Source organism: Delphinapterus leucas, chromosome 13, assembly GCF_059928025.1.
Source record: "Delphinapterus leucas isolate spDelLeu-1000000601 "Yukka" chromosome 13, BTC_Dleu_Yukka2, whole genome shotgun sequence".
Lineage (NCBI taxonomy): Eukaryota > Metazoa > Chordata > Mammalia > Artiodactyla > Monodontidae > Delphinapterus > Delphinapterus leucas.
Window position 1 is genome coordinate 27,114,652 of NC_143141.1, and position 17,723 is coordinate 27,132,374.

At 39.3% G+C, this 17,723-nt stretch overlaps 1 protein-coding gene across 1 annotated transcript; it reads right to left on the reverse strand.

Annotated features, from left to right (window-relative positions):
- Positions 1 to 8,693: 8,693 nt before the first annotated feature.
- On the reverse strand, positions 8,694 to 9,116 carry LOC111169107 (large ribosomal subunit protein eL42-like). The gene has a single exon (XM_022563081.2). It carries the CDS (start codon positions 9,072 to 9,074, stop codon positions 8,754 to 8,756), a length of 321 nt encoding a protein of 106 aa, XP_022418789.1. The 5' UTR covers positions 9,075 to 9,116; the 3' UTR covers positions 8,694 to 8,753.
- Positions 9,117 to 17,723: the final 8,607 nt, after the last annotated feature.

Consider the following 17,723-nt stretch of genomic DNA (forward strand, 5'->3'; position numbering starts at 1 on the left):
GAGCTCTGTTCCTGGAGAGAGAACCATACCAAGAATGGCAGTGGGCCTCCTCCCTCCACACCTCCCTACTCAGGCCCTGATGCCCGCCACCCCTTGGCAGTGTCCCCAAAATGGATACAATTGTGCCTGGTCTGGTGCAAGCCCAGGACAGCTAAAAGCCAAAGGGAAAATCCATCCATACCTGGGAAAGCAATCCTGTGTGTCCTCCTCACCTGGTGCCCCCCCCCCCCACACCGCAAGCTCCTAACCCCTGGGCTGAGTCACCTGGGGACCCAGGACAGCGGAAGCCTCCTCTGGAACCTCACTGTCTCCTTCCTTTCTCCTTTCCTTCCTGGATTCCCTCTGCCAGTCCCTGAACATTGGGAATACAGCCCAAGGTAGCTGCTTCAGTGTGGAGGCACACCTAATAAGACTCACAAGCTTGTAGGCTTGTCCACGTCCTAAGGTTCCTGCTCTTCTCATGTCCTCTTCCTGAGTAGCTGCTTCATTTCCCAAGCTAGCCGCTGCCAGCTCTATGGCAATTACTCTCACCTCCACATTCCCACAGTCCCAATGCCTCATGCCTGATCCAGACTAAAATTACGGATTGCTTATTGGACATCCCCACCCAGATGACCCTCCAAAACAGAATCCTCGTCCCCTACCCTTGATGCTGCTGTGCCTCCTGGGTTCCCTACTTCAGAGTCCTTCCCCTCGGTCCTTCAAGCTAGAAACCTGAGTTGTCTAGACCCCTCGCTCTCCCTCATGCCCACACCCACCTGGACACCTTTCTGGTGCCCCTCCCCTCAGAAATGCTCTGCATCCTCCCTGCTATCCCTGCTGGCCCTGCTCTGCTTCTGGCTCTGGTCCTGTCCAGCACAGCTTCCTGACTGGTCTTCCTGACTCCACCCCATCTTCAAACCCAGCAGTTCCCAAAGTATGGTCCCCAGGCCAACTGGAAGGCAGCGACAGCATGATCTGGAACGTGTTAGAAATGCAGATCCTCAGGTTTCACCCAGATGGGCTGAATCAGAAACCCTGGGGGTAGGACTCAGCCATCTGTGTTTCACAAACCTCTCCCCTCCCACCCAGGTGTCCAGGATACCTACCCTTCACCAGAAGAATCATGCATTGAATCCCTGCTTACGCTGTCCTGGGCCCCCAGGTGACTCAGGCCAGGGGTTAGAAGCTTGTGTGAGGGGAAACAGGTGAGGAGGGCACATGGGATTGCTTTCCCAGGTATGGATGGCATTTCCCTTTGGCTTTTAGCTGTCCTGGGCTTGCACCAGACCAGGCTCAATTGCACCCACTTTGGAGACACTGCATGGAGTTCTCAGTGGGCTTGGGTGTCATGACACAATGGCTAGGTGTAGGTCTGTCTTGCCCATTAACTAAGGACTGAGGCAGGCAAAGGTATGGGTAAGGAGCGGCCACTGCTTAGAGAACCCAGAGGAAAGAAGTAGGGAAGGCTTTTCATGGAGGCTTGTGATTGCCCCTGTAGAGAAGGGACACTGTAGCCATCATGAGGTATACTTACTAATCTTTTGACCATTGGCCTCAGTGCTTAGTACCAAGTCTAAATTCCAGGCCCCCTGGGAAGCTTCCCTGAGTCTTTCTGGTCCCTAAAAAAGCCCTCGCTGTGGATGGTGGGGGGCATGCAGGGCAACAGATGAGGTGGGAAATGTCCAGCAGGGACACAGTGCTGTCAGTCCTGACTGGGCGGGGCTGCTAAGAGCCAGTGCCCAGGTCGTGTGCTACCCGCTAGTCTCCCTCCTTGGGAGACTCCATTCTCTTCTAATCATTCTGCACTGTGGCCAGGGTGAATGTTCACACCTTGGTTGGCACAATCAGCTTATAAACAATAAAGAGCCTATAATCAAAGGGAACTGGTTGTGGTTCAGGGTCCAAACAGTCCAGAGATCACAGAGGAAGGCTATCTGAATAAACTGAAGCCCTTAGGAAATGCTTAGGGAGGTGGAGTCTGCCTTGACTTTGATAGAGAGAAAAGAGGTGGAGGAGGCCAGAGGTTAAACCAGGTGCCAGAGGTACTCAGTTTTTTATAGTATGAGGAATCCCACCCTTAAACAGTTATTTCTTTATTTTTTTTTCTGGTTTCAAAAATAATGCAAAAAATTCAAAGAATACAAAATTGTGTATCGTTTCCAACAATTTCATACAGACCTGAGTCAGAGATGGCTCAGATATGCTTTCAGTATGATGTGTATTCTTTCAGATTTTTTCCTAGATTTTTTGAACTAATTTTTATATTATTTTATAAAAACAGGATTATGTTATAACATATGTTTTTACAACTGTTCTGAAACTTCCCATGTTCTCTTAATAATACTCTTGGATGGCTGTCCAAATCAGTTCATATAATTTTTTAAACCCTAACATAGTTTCCCATAGTAGGGATATACCATAATATATATTTTTTAACATAAAATTTTTAACCAATATTCTATTGATGGGCTCTTGAGTCATTTCCAATTTTTCACTTATGCAAACATTGCTGCAGTTAATAAAACTCTATATATTGTGCCTTTCTGTGTGTGTGTGAGTATATCTACATGGTAACTTTCCTAAAGTGGAATTGTCTGATCAAGCACGAACATTTGAAATATTGATGGAAATGGCCAAATTGTCCTCCAGAAAGGTTGTACTAGTTTACACTCTTGCCAATAGTGTATGAGAACACTTCCTTCTTCATACTCTTTCAGACCCTGAGTGTCAATGGTTTTTTTTGGTCCATTACATTTGTTTATTACCTTTGGAAACATGCTAATTTTCATGTGACTCACCACATAAGAATTGGTTTAGTTTTTTCCTCCCGATTATAAAAGGAATTCATTCAATGGTTTTGTTTTTTTTTAAAGGAAAATGTGGAAACAGGTGTTTGCATCTTAAGATGTTTGTTTCGGTGGACAGTTGGTCAACTGAGCATCTTTGCTTCTCTGGCTCTCTTTGTGCCCAAAAGAACCATGTGGCAATTAGCCATCTTTTAAACATTTCCTAATCCCAAAGGAGAAACTTAGCACCTTCTTGTTTTAAAATTAAAATTCTAAACTATTTGGTAACTCATGAGAATGAACATGTTTGGCAGTTATTAAACTTTTTTGGGGTGGGGTCCTTCTCTGAGAATGGCTGGCTCATGTCTTTATCTATTTTTCTATCGGATGGTTTGCCTTTATCTTCTTGAGTTTTAAGAGTTCTTGGTATATTTCATTAGTGATACCATTAACCTTTTGTTTATCACAAGGGTTGCAATTATTTTCCTGCCAGTTTAACATTTATTTGCCTTTTGGTTTTGTCTGGTAGCATTTGCCTTATTGGAGTTTAATCAAATGTTTTCCCTTTTTGGTGTCTGTGTTTCATAACATCCTTAGTTCTTTTATTTTCTATTTTATTTTTAATTGTGGTAAAATACACATAACATAAAATTTACCATCTTAACAATTTTAAGTGTTCATTTCAGTATTAATAAGTATATTCACTTTGTTGCGCAATCTTCAGAACGATTTCATCTTGCAAAACTGAAACTCTGTACCCATTAAACTACAACGCCCTTTTCCTCTTTACAGCCACCATTCTGCTTTCTGTCTGGATTTGACAATCCTGGGTACCTCACATAAGTGGAATACAGTATATGTCTTTTTGTGACTGGCTTATTTCACTTAGCATAACGTCCTCAAGGTTCATCCATGGTGTAGCACATGTCAGAATGTCCTTTCTTTTAAAGGCTGAGTAATATTCCATTGTATGTATGTACCACATTTTGTATATCCAGTCATCCGTTGAAAGACAGTTGGGTTTTTTCCACTTCTTGGCTACTGTGAATAATACTGCCATAAACATGCATGTACGAACACCTCTTCAAGACCCTGCTTTCAATTCTTTTGGGTATATACTCAGAAGTGAAATTGCTGGACCACATGGTAATTCCATTTTTAACTTTTTCAGGAACTGCCACACTGTTTGCCACAGCGGCTGCACCATTTTATTATATTCCCACCAACTGCTCACAAGTGTTCCAATTTCTCCACTTCCTTCACCAACACTTTTTGATAGTTGCCGTCCTAATGGATGTGAAGTGGCATATCATTGTGTGTGTTTTTTTTAAACTAAACAGACTTTATTTTTTTTTTAATTTTTATTTTCCGGTACACGGGCCTCTCACTGCTGTGGCCTCTCCCGTTGCGGAGCACAGGCTCCGGACGTGCAGGCTCAGCGGCCATGGCTCACGGGCTCAGCCGCTCCGCAGCATGTGGGATCTTCCCGGACCGGGGCACGAACCCGTGTCCCCTGCATCAGCAGGCGGACTCTCAACCACTGCGCCACCAGGGAAGCCCCAGACTTTATTTTTTAGAGTAGTTTAGGTTTACAGAAAAATTGAGCAGAATGTACAGAGGGTTCCGTATATCCCCTACAACTACTCATGCATAGCTTTCCCCGCTAGCACACTCCCAACTAGAGTGGCACACGTGTTAAAACTGATGAACCTATTGATACAATGACATATCATTAACTCCCAAGTTTACATTAGAGTCCACTTTTGGTGTTGTACATTCTCTAAGTTTAGAAAATATATAATGTCGTGTATCCATCATTATAGTATCATACAGGACAGAATCACTGTCCTAAAAATCCTCTGTGCTCCACTTATTCATCCCTCCCCACTCTCCAAACCCTGGCAATCACTGATCTTTTTATTGCCCCCATAGTTTTGCCTTTTCCAGAATGTCATATAGTTTACATTGTGTAGTATGTAACCTTTTAAGACTGGCTTCTTTCACTTAGTCACATGCATTTAAGGTTCCTTCATGTCTTTTTATGGTTTGATAGTTGATTTCTTCTTTTTTTAAATTAACTAATTAATTAATTTTTGGCTGCATTGGGTCCTCGCTGCTGCGCACGGGCTTTTCTCTAGTTGCGTCGAGTGGGGTCTACTCTTCGCTGCGGTGTGCAGGCCTCTCATTGCGGTGGCTTCTCTTGTTGTGAAGCACAGGCTCTAGGCACATGAGCTTCAGCAGTTGTGGCACATGGGCTCAGTAGTTGTGGCTCGCGGGCTCTAGAGTGCAGGCTTAGTAGTTGTGGCACATGGGCTTAGGTGCTCCACGGCATGTGGGATCTTCCCGGACCAGGGATCAAACCCATGTCCCCTGCACTGGCAGGCGGATTCTGAACCACTGTGCCACCAGGGAAGCCCCTGCTTTCTTTTTAGTAGTGAATAATATTCCTTTGTCTGGATGTACCACAGTTTATTTATCCATTCACCTACTGAAGGACATCTTGATGCTTCCAAGTTTTGTTAATTATGAATAAAGCTGCTCTAAACATCCTCGAGCAGGTTTTTGTGTGGACATAACATTTTCAACTCATTTGAGAAGATCCCTGGAGTGTGATTTCTGGATCATATGGTGAGAGTATATTTAGCTTCGTAAGAAACTTCAAACTGCCTTCCAAAGTGACTGTACCATTTTGCATTCTCACCAGCAATGAATGAGAGTTCCTACTGCTCTGCATCATTGTGTTTTCGATTTACATTTGAGCACTTACTATTTTTTTGATTTTATTTATTTATTTTTTTTACATCTTTATTGGAGTATAATTGCTTTACAATGGTGTGTTAGTTTCTGCTTTATAACAAAGTGAATCAGTTATACATATACACATGTTCCCATATCTCTTCCCTCTTGCGTGTCCCTCCCTCCCACCCTCCCTATCCCACCCCTCTAGATGGTCAAAAAGCACCGAGCTGATCTCCCTGTGCTATGTGGCTACTTCCCCCTAGCTATCTATTTTACGTTTGGTATTGTATATATGTCCATGCCACTCTCTCGCTTTGTCACAGCTTACCCTTCCCCCCTCCATATCTTAAAGTCCATGCTCTAGTAGGCCTGTATCTTTTTTTTTTTTTAACATCTTTATTGGGGTATAATTTCTTTACAATGGTGTGTTAGTTTCTGCTTTATAACCAAGTGAATCAGTTATACATATACATATGTTCCCATATGTCTTCCCTCTTGCGTCTCCCTCCCTCCCACTCTCCCTATCCCACCCCTCCAGGCTGTCACAAAGCACCGAGCTAATATCCCTGTGCCATTAGGCTGATTCCCACTAGCTATCTACCTTACTACGTTTGTTAGTGTGTATATGTCCATGACTCTCTCTCGTCCTGTCAAAGCTCACCCTTCCCCCTCCCCATATCCTCAAGTCCGTTCTCCAGTAGGTCTGCGTCTTTATTCCTGTCTTACCCCTAGGTTCTTCATGACATTTTTTTTTCTTAAATTCCATATATATCTCTTAGCATACGGTATTTGTCTTTCTCTTTCTGACTTACTTCACTCTGTATGACAGACTCTAGGTCCATCCATCTCACTACAAATAGCTCAATTTTGTTTCTTTTTAAGGCTGAGTAATATTCCATTGTATATATGTGCCACATCCTCTCCCTCCATTCATCCGATGATGGGCACTTAGGTTGTTTCCATCTCCAGGCTATTGTAAATAGAGCTGCAATGAACATTTTGGTACATGACTCTTTTTGAATTTTGGTTTTCTCAGGGTATATGCCCAGTAGTGGGATTGCTGGGTCATATGGTAATTCTATTTGTAGATTTTTAAGGAACCTCCATACTGTTCTCCATAGTGGCTGAACCAATTCACATTCCCACCAGCAGTGCAAGAGTGTTCCCTTTTCTCCACACCCTCTCCAGCATTTATTGTTTCTAGATTTTTTGATGATGGCCATTCTGACTGGTGTGAGATGATATCTCATTGTAGTTTTGATTTGCATTTCTCTAATGATTAATGATGCTGAGCATTCTTTCATGTGTTTGTTGGCAGTCTGTATATCTTCTTTGGAGAAATGTCTATTTAGGTCTTCTGCCCATTTTTGCATTGGGTTGTTTGTTTTTTTGTTATTGAGCTGCATGAGCTGCTTGTAAATTTTTGAGATTAATTCTTTGTCAGTTGCTTCATTTGCAAATATTTTCTCCCATTCTGAGGGTTGTCTTTTGGTCTTGTTTATGGTTTCCTTTGCTCTGCAAAAGATTTGAAGTTTCATTAGGTCCCATTTGTTTATTTTTGTTTTTATTTCCATTTCTCTAGGAGGTGGATCAAAAAGGATCTTGCTCTGATTTATGTCACAGAATGTTCTGCCTATGTTTTCCTCCAAGAGTTTGATAGTTTCTGGCCTTACATTTAGGTCTTTAATCCATTTTGAGCCTATTTTTGTGTATGGTGTTAGGGAGTGATCTAATCTCATAATTTTACATGTACCTGTCCAGTTTTCCCAGCACCACTTATTGAAGAGGCTGTCCTTTCTCCACTGTACATTCCTGCCACCTTTATCAAAGATAAGGTGTCCATATGTACGTGGGTTTATCTCTGGGCTTTCTATCCTGTTCCATTGATCTATCTTTCTGTTTTTGTGCCAGTAGCACACTGTCTTGATTACTGTAGCTTTGTAGTATAGCCTGAAGTCAGGGAGCCTGATTCCTCCAGCTCCGTTTTTCGTTCTCAAGATTGCTTTGGCCATTCGGGGTCTTTTGTGTGTCCATACAAATTGTGAAATTTTTTGTTCTAGTTCTGTGAAAAATGCCAGTGGTAGTTTGATAGGGATTGCATTGAATCTGTAGATTGCTTTGGCTAGTAGAGTTATTTTCACAATGTTGATTCTTCCAATCCAAGAACATGGTATATGTCTCCACCTATTTGTATCATCTTTAATTTCTTTCATCAGTGTCTTATAATTTTCTGCATACAGGTCTTTTGTCTCCTTAGGTAGGTTTATTCCTAGATATTTTATTCTTTTTGTTGCAGTGGTAAATGGGAGTGTTTTCTTGATTTCACTTTCAGATTTTTCATCATTAGTGTATAGGAATGCCAGAGATTTCTGTGCATTAATTTTGTATCCTGCTACTTTACCAAATTCATTGATTAGCTCTAGTAGTTTTCTGGTAGCATCTTTAGGATTCTCTATGTATAGTATCATGTCATCTACAAACAGTGACAGCTTTACTTCTTCTTTTCCGATTTGGATTCCTTTTATTTCTTTTCCTTCTCTGACTGCTGTGGCTAAAACTTCCAAAACTATGTTGAATAAGAGAGGTGAGAGTGGGCAACCTTGTCATGTTCCTGATCTTAAAGGAAATGCTTTCAGCTTTTCACCATCGCGGATGAGGTTGGCTGTGGCCTTGTCATATATGGCCTTTATTATGTTGAGGAAAGTTCCCTCTATGCCTACTTTCTGCAGGGTTTTTAACATAAATGGGTGTTGAATTTTGTCGAAAGCTTTCTCTGCATCTATTGAGATGATCACATGGTTTTTCTCCTTCAATTTGTTAATATGGTGTATCACGTTGATTGATTTGTGTATATTGAAGAATCCTTGCATTCCTGGAATAAACCCCACTTGATCATGTTTTATGATCCGTTTAATGTGCTGTTGGATTCTGTTTGCTAGTATTTTGTTGAGGATTTTTGAGTCTATGTTCATCAATGATATTGGCCTGTAGTTTTCTTTCTTTGTGACATCCTTGTCGGGTTTTGGTATCAGGGTGATGGTGGCCTCGTAGAACGAGTTTGGGAGTGTTCCTCCCTCTGCTATATTTTGGAAGAGTTTGAGAAGGATAGGTGTTAGCTCTTCTCTAAATGTTTGATAGAATTCGCCTGTGAAGCCATCTGGTCCTGGGCTTTTGTTTGTTGGAAGATTTTTTTTTTTTAACAATCTCAAATGTTTATTGCCTTCATAACAAAACAAAATATGAAGCTCAGAACTGGATCACTTGGCCCTTTCTCTTCTTATCTCCTCCCAGCTCAAAACGCTTGCATCTCTTAATAGCCAGCATTCTCTTAGATCTGCAGTTCGGCTCAACACATTCAAGCCTCAGCACAATCTTCTTTGTAGTTTTAGCCTTTTTCCGGAAAATCTGCTTAGTCTGCCCACCATAGCCACTCTGCTTTCTGTCATAACGCCGCTTTCCCTGGGCATACAGAGAATCCTTGCCCTTCTTGTACTGTGTCACTTTGTGGGGTTGGTGCTTGCCACACTTCTTACAGAAAGTCCGGCGGGTTTTAGGAACGTTCACCATGTTTGCGACAGCGCTATCGGCACGGCTGTTGGAAGATTTTTAATCACAGTTTCAATTTCAGTGCTTGTGATTGGTCTGTTCATATTTTCTATTTCTTCCTTATTCAATCTTGGCAGGTTGTGCATTTCTAAGAATTTGTCCATTTCTTCCAGGTTGTCCATTTTATTGGCATAGAGTTGCTTGTAGTAATCTCTCATGATCTTTTGTATTTCTGCAGTGTCAGTTGTTACTTCTCCTTTTTCATTTCTAATTCTATTGATTTGAGTCTTCTCCCTTTTTTTCTTGATGAGTCTCGCTAACGGTTTATCAATTTGGTTTATCTTCTCAAAGAACCAGCTTTAGTTTTATTGATCTTTGCTATCGTTTCCTTAATTTCTTTTTCATTTATTTCTGATCTGATCTTTATGATTTCTTTCCTTCTGCTAACTTTGGGGGTTTTTTGTTCTTTCTCTAATTGCTTTAGGTGCAAGGTTAAGTTGTTTATTCGAGATGTTTCCTGTTTCTTAAGGTAGGATTGTATTTCTATAAACTTCCCTCTTAGAACTGCTTTTGCTGCATCCCATAGGTTTTGGGTCATCGTGTCTCCATTGTCATTTGTTTCTAGGTATTTTTTTATTTCCTCTTTGATTTCTTCAGTGATCACTTCGTTATTAAGTAGTGTATTATTTAGCCTCCATGTGTTTGTATTTTTTACAGATCTTTTCCTGTAATTGATATCTAGTCTCATAGCATTGTGGTCGGAAAAGATACTTGATACGATTTCAATTTTCTTAAATTTAGCAAGGCTTGATTTGTGACCCAAGATATGAACTATCCTGGAGAATGTTCCGTGAGCACTTGAGAAAAATGTGTATTCTATTGTTTTTGATGAAATGTCCTATAAATATCAATTAAGTCCATCTTGTTTAATGTATCATTTAAAGCTTGTGTTTCCTTATTTATTTTCATTTTAGATGATCTGTCCATTGGTGAAAGTGGGGTGTTAAAGTCCCCTACTATGAATGTGTTACTGTTGATTTTCCCTTTTATGGCGGTTAGTATTTGCCTTATGTATTGAGGTGAGCACTTATTTTTAATGTCAAAAAATGTCTCCCATTTCACAGTTGTTGATGTTTCAATTTCTCTGAGGGAAGGAAACAGCATATCTCATTTATCCAGACACTCTTTAAAATAAAATTTTTTCTTTTTATGTTTTGTCAAAATAGAAATTCATTGATGTCTTCTGCTTTAAAAGGAGTTCAAAACATTTCAAGAAAAAAAAAGAAAACGTATGAAATGGAAGATAAAAATCCCCACCATCCAGACAACCATTATGAACAGATATTTTTCAATACAAATACACATTTATAGTACTGTACACACTGCTTTATATGCTACATAATTTATTTCACTTTTTATTATCTTTCATTTGCCACTAGAATATCAACTCTAGAAAGGCAACAAGTTCTTTTCTTTTTTGCTCATTGCTGTATCCCCCATGACTACAGGAGGGCCTGACACATGTGGGCCCTCAAGAAACATCTGTTAAATGAAGAAATAAATAAATCCCACTTTTATTCACTTAACAAAATATCTTGGAATTTCTTATTTTTTCTGTGTCCATAAACATAGATTTTCATCATTATCTATTTTATTGGCTGCATATATTTCAATGTATTTATCAAACTAGCCCTTTACTGATTGACTGTAATAATTAGTTTCCACTTTGTCACTATTATAAACAATACTGTGATGAATATGCTCTTACTTATGTGTGGGTACCTATGGGATTATCTCCTTAGATCATTCCAAAAGGAGAAATTTCTTGGTTAAGTAGAATACACATTTAAAAATATATATGAGTTTCCCTGGTGGCACTGTGGTTGAGTCTGCCTGCCAAGGAAGGGACACAGGTTCGAGCCCTGGTCTGGGAGGATCCCACATGCCGTGGAGCAACTGGGCCCGTGGGCCACGGTTGCTGAGCCTGCGCGTCTGGAGCCTGTGCTCTGCAACAAGAGAGGTCGCGATAGTGAGAGGCCCGCACACCGCGATGAAGAGTGGCCCCCGCTTGCCACAACTAGAGAAAGCCCTCGCACAGAAACGAAGACCCAACACAGCCATAAATTAATTAATTAATTAAAAAAAAAAAGAAAACACAAATAGTTACAAAAAAATAAGATAATAAACTAAAGATGAAACATATTAAAAATCATAATTGTAAAAAAAATATATATATATATTTATTTATTTGGTTGTACCGGGTCTTAGTTGCAGCATGCCTGCAAGTCTTTTAGTTGTGGCATGTGGGATTTAGTTACCTGACCAGTGATTGAATCCGGGCCTCCACATTGGGAGTGGAGTCTTAACCACTGGACCACCAGGGAAGTCCCTAGAATACACATTTTAATTAGAAATAATTTTGCTAAGCCAGACCTCCAGAAAGTCATTGCAATTTATTCTCCCACTAAGGTATGAGAGTGCTCATTTTCCTGGAACCTAACTAGAGAGCATCAAACCTTTTTTTTTTTTTTAAATGCTTTACCCAGTTTAAATTATGTCAGAGATTGCATCATCTTCTGCTTGTTTACAGCTAAGAGCTTCAATGAGCCAAACCACCAAGGGGAGCCAAACAGCTTTTACTCCTATTCTTAGAGCATCCTCTTTACTGTAATTATTATCCAATGTATTTCTTTTTTTTAATTAATTAATTAATTATTGGCTGTGTTGGTTCTTCATCACTGAGCACGGGCTTTCTCTAGTTGTGGCGAGTGGGGGCTACTCTTTGTTGCCGTATGCGGGCTTCTCATTGTGGTGGCTTCTCTTGTTGCAGAGCATGGGCTCTAGGCGTGCAGGCTTCAGTAGTTGTGGCACATGGGCTCAGTAGTTGTGGCACATAGGCTTAGTAGTTGTGGCTTGCGGGCTCTAGAGCGCAGGCTCAGTAGCTGTGGCACACGGACTTAGTTGCTCCATGGCATGTGGGATCTTCCCGGGCCAGTGCTCGAACCCGTGTCCCCTGCAGGCGGAATCTTAGCCACCGCACCACCAGGGAAGTCCAGCCAATGTACTACTTTAAGTTTAGTTTTTAAAAAACGCTATCTTTACTTTTGTTTTTACATATAAACATTCATTTTTAAATACTGAGTCTCAAATCCAAGCATTTTTGAGCACCCTAATCACATACTCCTACCATATCTAGTCCACATCCTGGAAGTATTATTTTCTGTTAATTATTCACTTTGTACAGTTAGAAAGAGGAAGGACAAGTAAAGAGATGGTCTAGAAAGGCCAGTCAATCCAGTTGCTATTTTCCCTGGTCTTTAAATTTATAGTAAAGACTCAGAGAAGTCCTAGAGTACAGTAAACACTCAGAATTTCCCAACTGATTTGCCCATCGAACATTTTGCAAAATAGAGTTCTACAGATGACCCGCTTGAAAACGCAATTAGTTGTAGAGTCCTGGTCTGGGTTTGAATTACAGCTCTGCCCCCTACTATTAACTTTAGGCAAGTTAACATCTCTAAGCTTTAATTTTCTCATCCATAAATAATATTTCTTCATATGACTATTGGGAGGAATAAATGAAATCATGTGTGTAAAGCTTCTGGCATGTAGTAAGTGTTCTGTAGCAAGTAAGTGGAAGCTGCACTCTTACCATATCAGGGCTCTCACCTAATCAGGTCATTTTATCAGGCTCTACCATTGATTTCATCAAGAACTATGTCCTACACCCTGAGAAAACCATAATTCAAAAAGAGTCATGTACCACAATGTTCATTGCAGCTCTATTTACAATAGCCAGGACATGGGAGCAACCTAGGTGTCCATCGACAGATGAATGGATAAAGAAGATGTGGCACACATATACAATGGAACGTTACTCAGCCATAAAAAGAAACGAAACTGAGTTATTTGCAGTGAGGTGGATGGACCAAGAGTCTGTCATACAGAGTGAAGTAAGTCAGAAAGAGAAAAACAAATACTGTATGTTAACACATATATATGGAATCTAAAGTAAATAAATAAATAAAAAGGTTCTGAAGAACCTAGAGGCAGGACAGGAATAAAGACGCAGACGTAGAGAATGGACTTGAGGACACGGGGAGGGGGAAGGGTAAGCTGAGACGAAGTGAGATAGTGGCATGCACATATATACACTACCAAATGTAAAATAGATAGCTGGTGGGAAGCAGCCACATAGCACAGGGAGAGCAGCTTGGTGCTTTGTGACCACCTAGAGGGGTGGGATAGGGAGGGTGGGAGGGAGATGCAAGAGGGAGGAGATATGGGGACATATGTATATGTATAGCTGATACACTTTGTTATGAAGCAGAAACTGACACACCATTGTAAAGCAATTATACTCCAATAAAGATGTTCAAAAAAAAAAAGAAAACTATGTCCCACTCACTGTCTAGATCACCTAGGTTAGATTTGGATTATTCCTAAAACTGATACCATACATTTCTTGGTTTGTATCATTTCTGTAGATGGCTGATCTAATTAATGTTATGATTCTTAACTGCACTTTGGGAGTTAGCTTGCAGTTACCCTCTTGTGACTATCAATACCTTCCATACCTTTCATTAAACTGAGGGACAAATTATACTAATGCCCTCACATTTTATTTCACCATTTTAATTTTAATCATTAGTTTCTAGAATTAGTATTAAGGCCTCTTTGGGGACCAGAATTTGGTTTGCCACTTCTTATACTCGATATCTTTCTTCTACAAACATGTTATTGAATTTTTGTCACCACCCATTAGAGGATTTTACTGATTGTCGGGGTGATTTTGTACTGACTGACATTCCCTCAGTTTTTATTCCAAACTGCCATTTTTTTAGTGGTGCCAATATGGTGACTTCTGGGTTCTTAGAGCTCATTCTTACATCTATTCAGTTGTAGCCATAGGATCTCAGATAGGGAGGTATACTGGCTGCCCACCTTGGGCCTCTTGTAGGTGCTGTGAGGATCAAAATCCAGAATTCTGTCTACTCACACTGAATTGACTGGTTTGCTGATCACATTAGCAGTTGGGTGACTGATGTTCTGTTCCATGTATTACTTGGCAATAAGTATAAACTACTGTTGATATTGTTGACAAACCCAAATTCTCTTTAAAATGAAAGGAATATTGTTCCCCATCCAGACCACAGGTTGGCAAACTACAGCCCTCAGGCTGGCCACCTGTTTTTGCAAATAACGTCTTCTTGGAATTCTGTAATTCCCATGTTTATGCACTGTCTCTGGCTGCTTTGTGCTACAACAGTAGAGTTGATTGGCTGTGACAGAGACCAAGTGGCCTGCAAGCCTAGAATATTTACTGTCTGGCCCTTTAAGAAACAGTTTGCCAACCAACCCTTGATCCAGACTATCAGAAGTTGCCAGATAATCACTGTTTCACAGCAAGGGGAGTTGGATGTGTTTAAGGGATAGTTTAATCAAACTATGCCTGAAACCTCCTTCACTTTAGAATTATACCTGAATTCATTAGAATTCTTGAGTCCTGTTAGATCTAGGTTTGGAGCTCTCTTTTCTTAAAATCTTTTTATGGCCTTTGTTTTAAAGTCTGTTTTGTCTGATATGAGTATTGTGACCTCTGCTTCCTTGTCATTTCCACTTGCATGAAATATCTTTTTCCATCCCCTCACTCTCAATCTATGTGTGTCCTTTGCCCTAAAGTGGGTTTCTTGTAGGCAGCATACTGTAGGCTCTTGTTTTTTAATCCAATCTGCCACTCTGTGTCTTTTGATTGGAGTATTTAGTCCATTGACATTTAAGGTAATTATTGATAGATATGTATTTATTGTCATTTTAAACCTTGTTTTCCAGTTGATTTTTTTATTTCTTCTTTGCTCCTTTCGGTATCTTTTTGTTTTTCCTTTTGGTTTGGTTTGATTTGGTTTTGGTTTGATGATTTTCTTTTGTATTATGCTTGCATTCTCTTCTTTTTGGTTTTTGTGAATCTATTGTGTTTTTGATTTGTGGTTACCTTGTTTTTCAAGTATGTTAACCCACTACTATATCTACTTGCTTTAGACTGATAGTCATATAGGCTCAAACACATTCCAAAAAAAAAAAATCGTCTACATTTTCTTACTATCATCCCTTACATTTTATGATTTTGATGTCCTCTTTTACATTTTCATGCTTATCCTTTTGCTATTCATTTTGGTTATTGCTTTCACAAAAATTTATTTTATATATTTTTTTAATCTGTATACTGGCTTATTTAAGTGATTTACTTTCCAATTGTGATTTTCTCTAACCTATAGATTCTTGCTTCTTTTCTATTTTTTTTAATAGATCTTTATTGGAGTATAATTGCTTCACAATACTGGGTTAGTTTCTGTTGCACAACAAAGCGAATCAGCCATATGCGTACACATGTCCCCATATCCCCTCCCTCTTGAGCCTCCCTCCCACCCTCCCTATCCCACCCCTCTAGAAGACTTTTCATTACTTCTTTTATGATAGGTTTAGTATTGCTGTATTCTTTTAGTTTTTGCTTGTCTTAGAAATTCTTTACCTCTCCTTCTATTCTAAATGATAATCTTGCTGGGTAGAGTATCCTAGGTTGTAGATTTTTCCCTTTCAGGACTTTGAATATACCTTGCCACTCCCTTCTGGTCTGCCACATTTCTGTAGAGAAATCAGCTGATAGCCTTATGGGGGTTCCCCTGTAATTAACTCTTTGTTTTTCTCTTGCAGCCTTTAGAATCCTCTCTTTAACTTTGGCCATTTTAATTATAATATATCTTGGTAGGTCTGTTTAGGCTCATCTTTTTTGGGACCCTCTGTGCTTCCTGTACCTGAATATCTGTTTCCTTCTTTAGGTTTGGGAAGTTTTCAGCCATAATTCCTTCAAATACATTTTTGATCCCTTTCCTCTTTGTTCTCCTTTTGGGATCCCTATTATGCACAGTTTGTCACACTTTATATTATCCCATAGGTCTCTTAGACTGTTTTCATTTTTTTCTTTTGTCTTTGTGTTCTGATTGGTTGATTTCCATAATTCTATCTTCCAGATCACTTATTCATTCTTCTGCATTATTCAATCTGCTATTTATTGCCTTTAGCTCAGGTTTTGTCTTGGCAAATGAGTTTTCTACTTTTTTTGGCTCCTCTTTATAGTTTCTAGTTCCTTTTTTTACAGCAATCTGCATTTCTGTCAATAGCTTTTCTTAATTCCTTCAGTATTTTTATTATCTCCTTTTTGAACTCATGTCTATTAGACTGAAGAGGTCTGTTTCATTTTTTATTCTTTCAGGGAATTCTCTTGATTTTTTAATTGGGAGTGGTTCCTCTGCTTCTTCATTTTGCTTATATTTCTCTTATTCTATGAGTTTAGGAGAAACAATTATCTCCTGTGGTCTTAGAGGGCTATTTTTATGTGGGAGCATCCCTGTGTAGCCTGCGTGGGTTTTAATATTTTTGGTGAGAGGACTGTTTTATGGATGGCTGCTGTCTCTTTCTTCAGTGTGGAGCATCAAACCTTTTAACCTTCACAATCTAATAGGTGAAAAATAGTGCTGTACTGGGTTTAAATTTGCATTTATTTGGTTATTAGTGAGTTATACATATTTTCTTGTTTATTGTCAATTTGTATTTCTTCTTTCATAAATTGCCTGTGTTTTTTGCATTTTTATTAGCGTACCTAATCATTTCTTATTGATTTATAATAATTCTTTATATACTTAAGATATTAATTAACATTTTGAATGCCATGAATGTTACAAATAGTTATTCCTAGTTTGTCGTTTCTTTTAAAATTATTTTCATAGTATCTTTTTAAAAAAGGAAGTTTTACTTAAAGTTTTTTTAAATTGAAGGATAACATACATTTAGAAAAGTACACAAATTTTAAGTGCTCAATGAGTCTTTATACCCGTATAATCATTACCCACATCAGGTTTCCATGTAACCTCTCCCAGTTGATAATCCTCCCAAGGTAAACACTACTCTGATAAAGCTTTAACTTTTGATGTAATAATATCTGTTTATCCTTCATGGTATGTATCTTGGGGCCACGTTTAAAAAAAAAATTCCTCTACTCATAATTATATATTCACCTACATTTTATTCTGGCACTTTCATTATTTCATTATTATATTGAAATCTTTATTTAATCCAGCTGAAATCTATTCTAATGTAAACAAGAGATAGGGATCAAACTCCCCTATCTTCTCTCTTCCTTCAAGGCTATTACCAGCATTTTGTTAACTAGGCAACATCATTTATAAACCAGTCAACACCATCTCCATGATTTAAAATATTCTCTCTTTCTATATTCTACTGTCTTCCTTTATTTGCCCATTTCTGCACCAGTATCTCAGCATTTTAAATATAGCTCTAAGTTTTAATATCTGCTGAAGTAAATATTGCACTGTTATTCTCTTTCAAACATTTCTCTGTTATTATTGCTCATTTATTCTCCAGAAAAACTTTAAAGTCATTTTGTGAAATTCTCTCACCATATCCCCTGAAAGAGTTGAGAGCCTAATTGGTTATATTGAATTTACATATTAATTAATTAATTAACATATTTATGTATTTTTGGCTACACAGCATGTGGGATCTTAATTCCCCGACAAGGGATTGGATTGAACCCATGCCCCCTGCTGTGGAAGCGTGAAGCCTGAAGCCCTAACCAATGGACCACCAGGGAAT

Excerpts from the sequence above, each read along its gene's own strand:
- LOC111169107 (XM_022563081.2), bottom strand. The coding sequence starts at position 9,074 with ATGGTGAACGTTCCTAAAACCCGCCGGACTTTCTGTAAGAAGTGTGGC.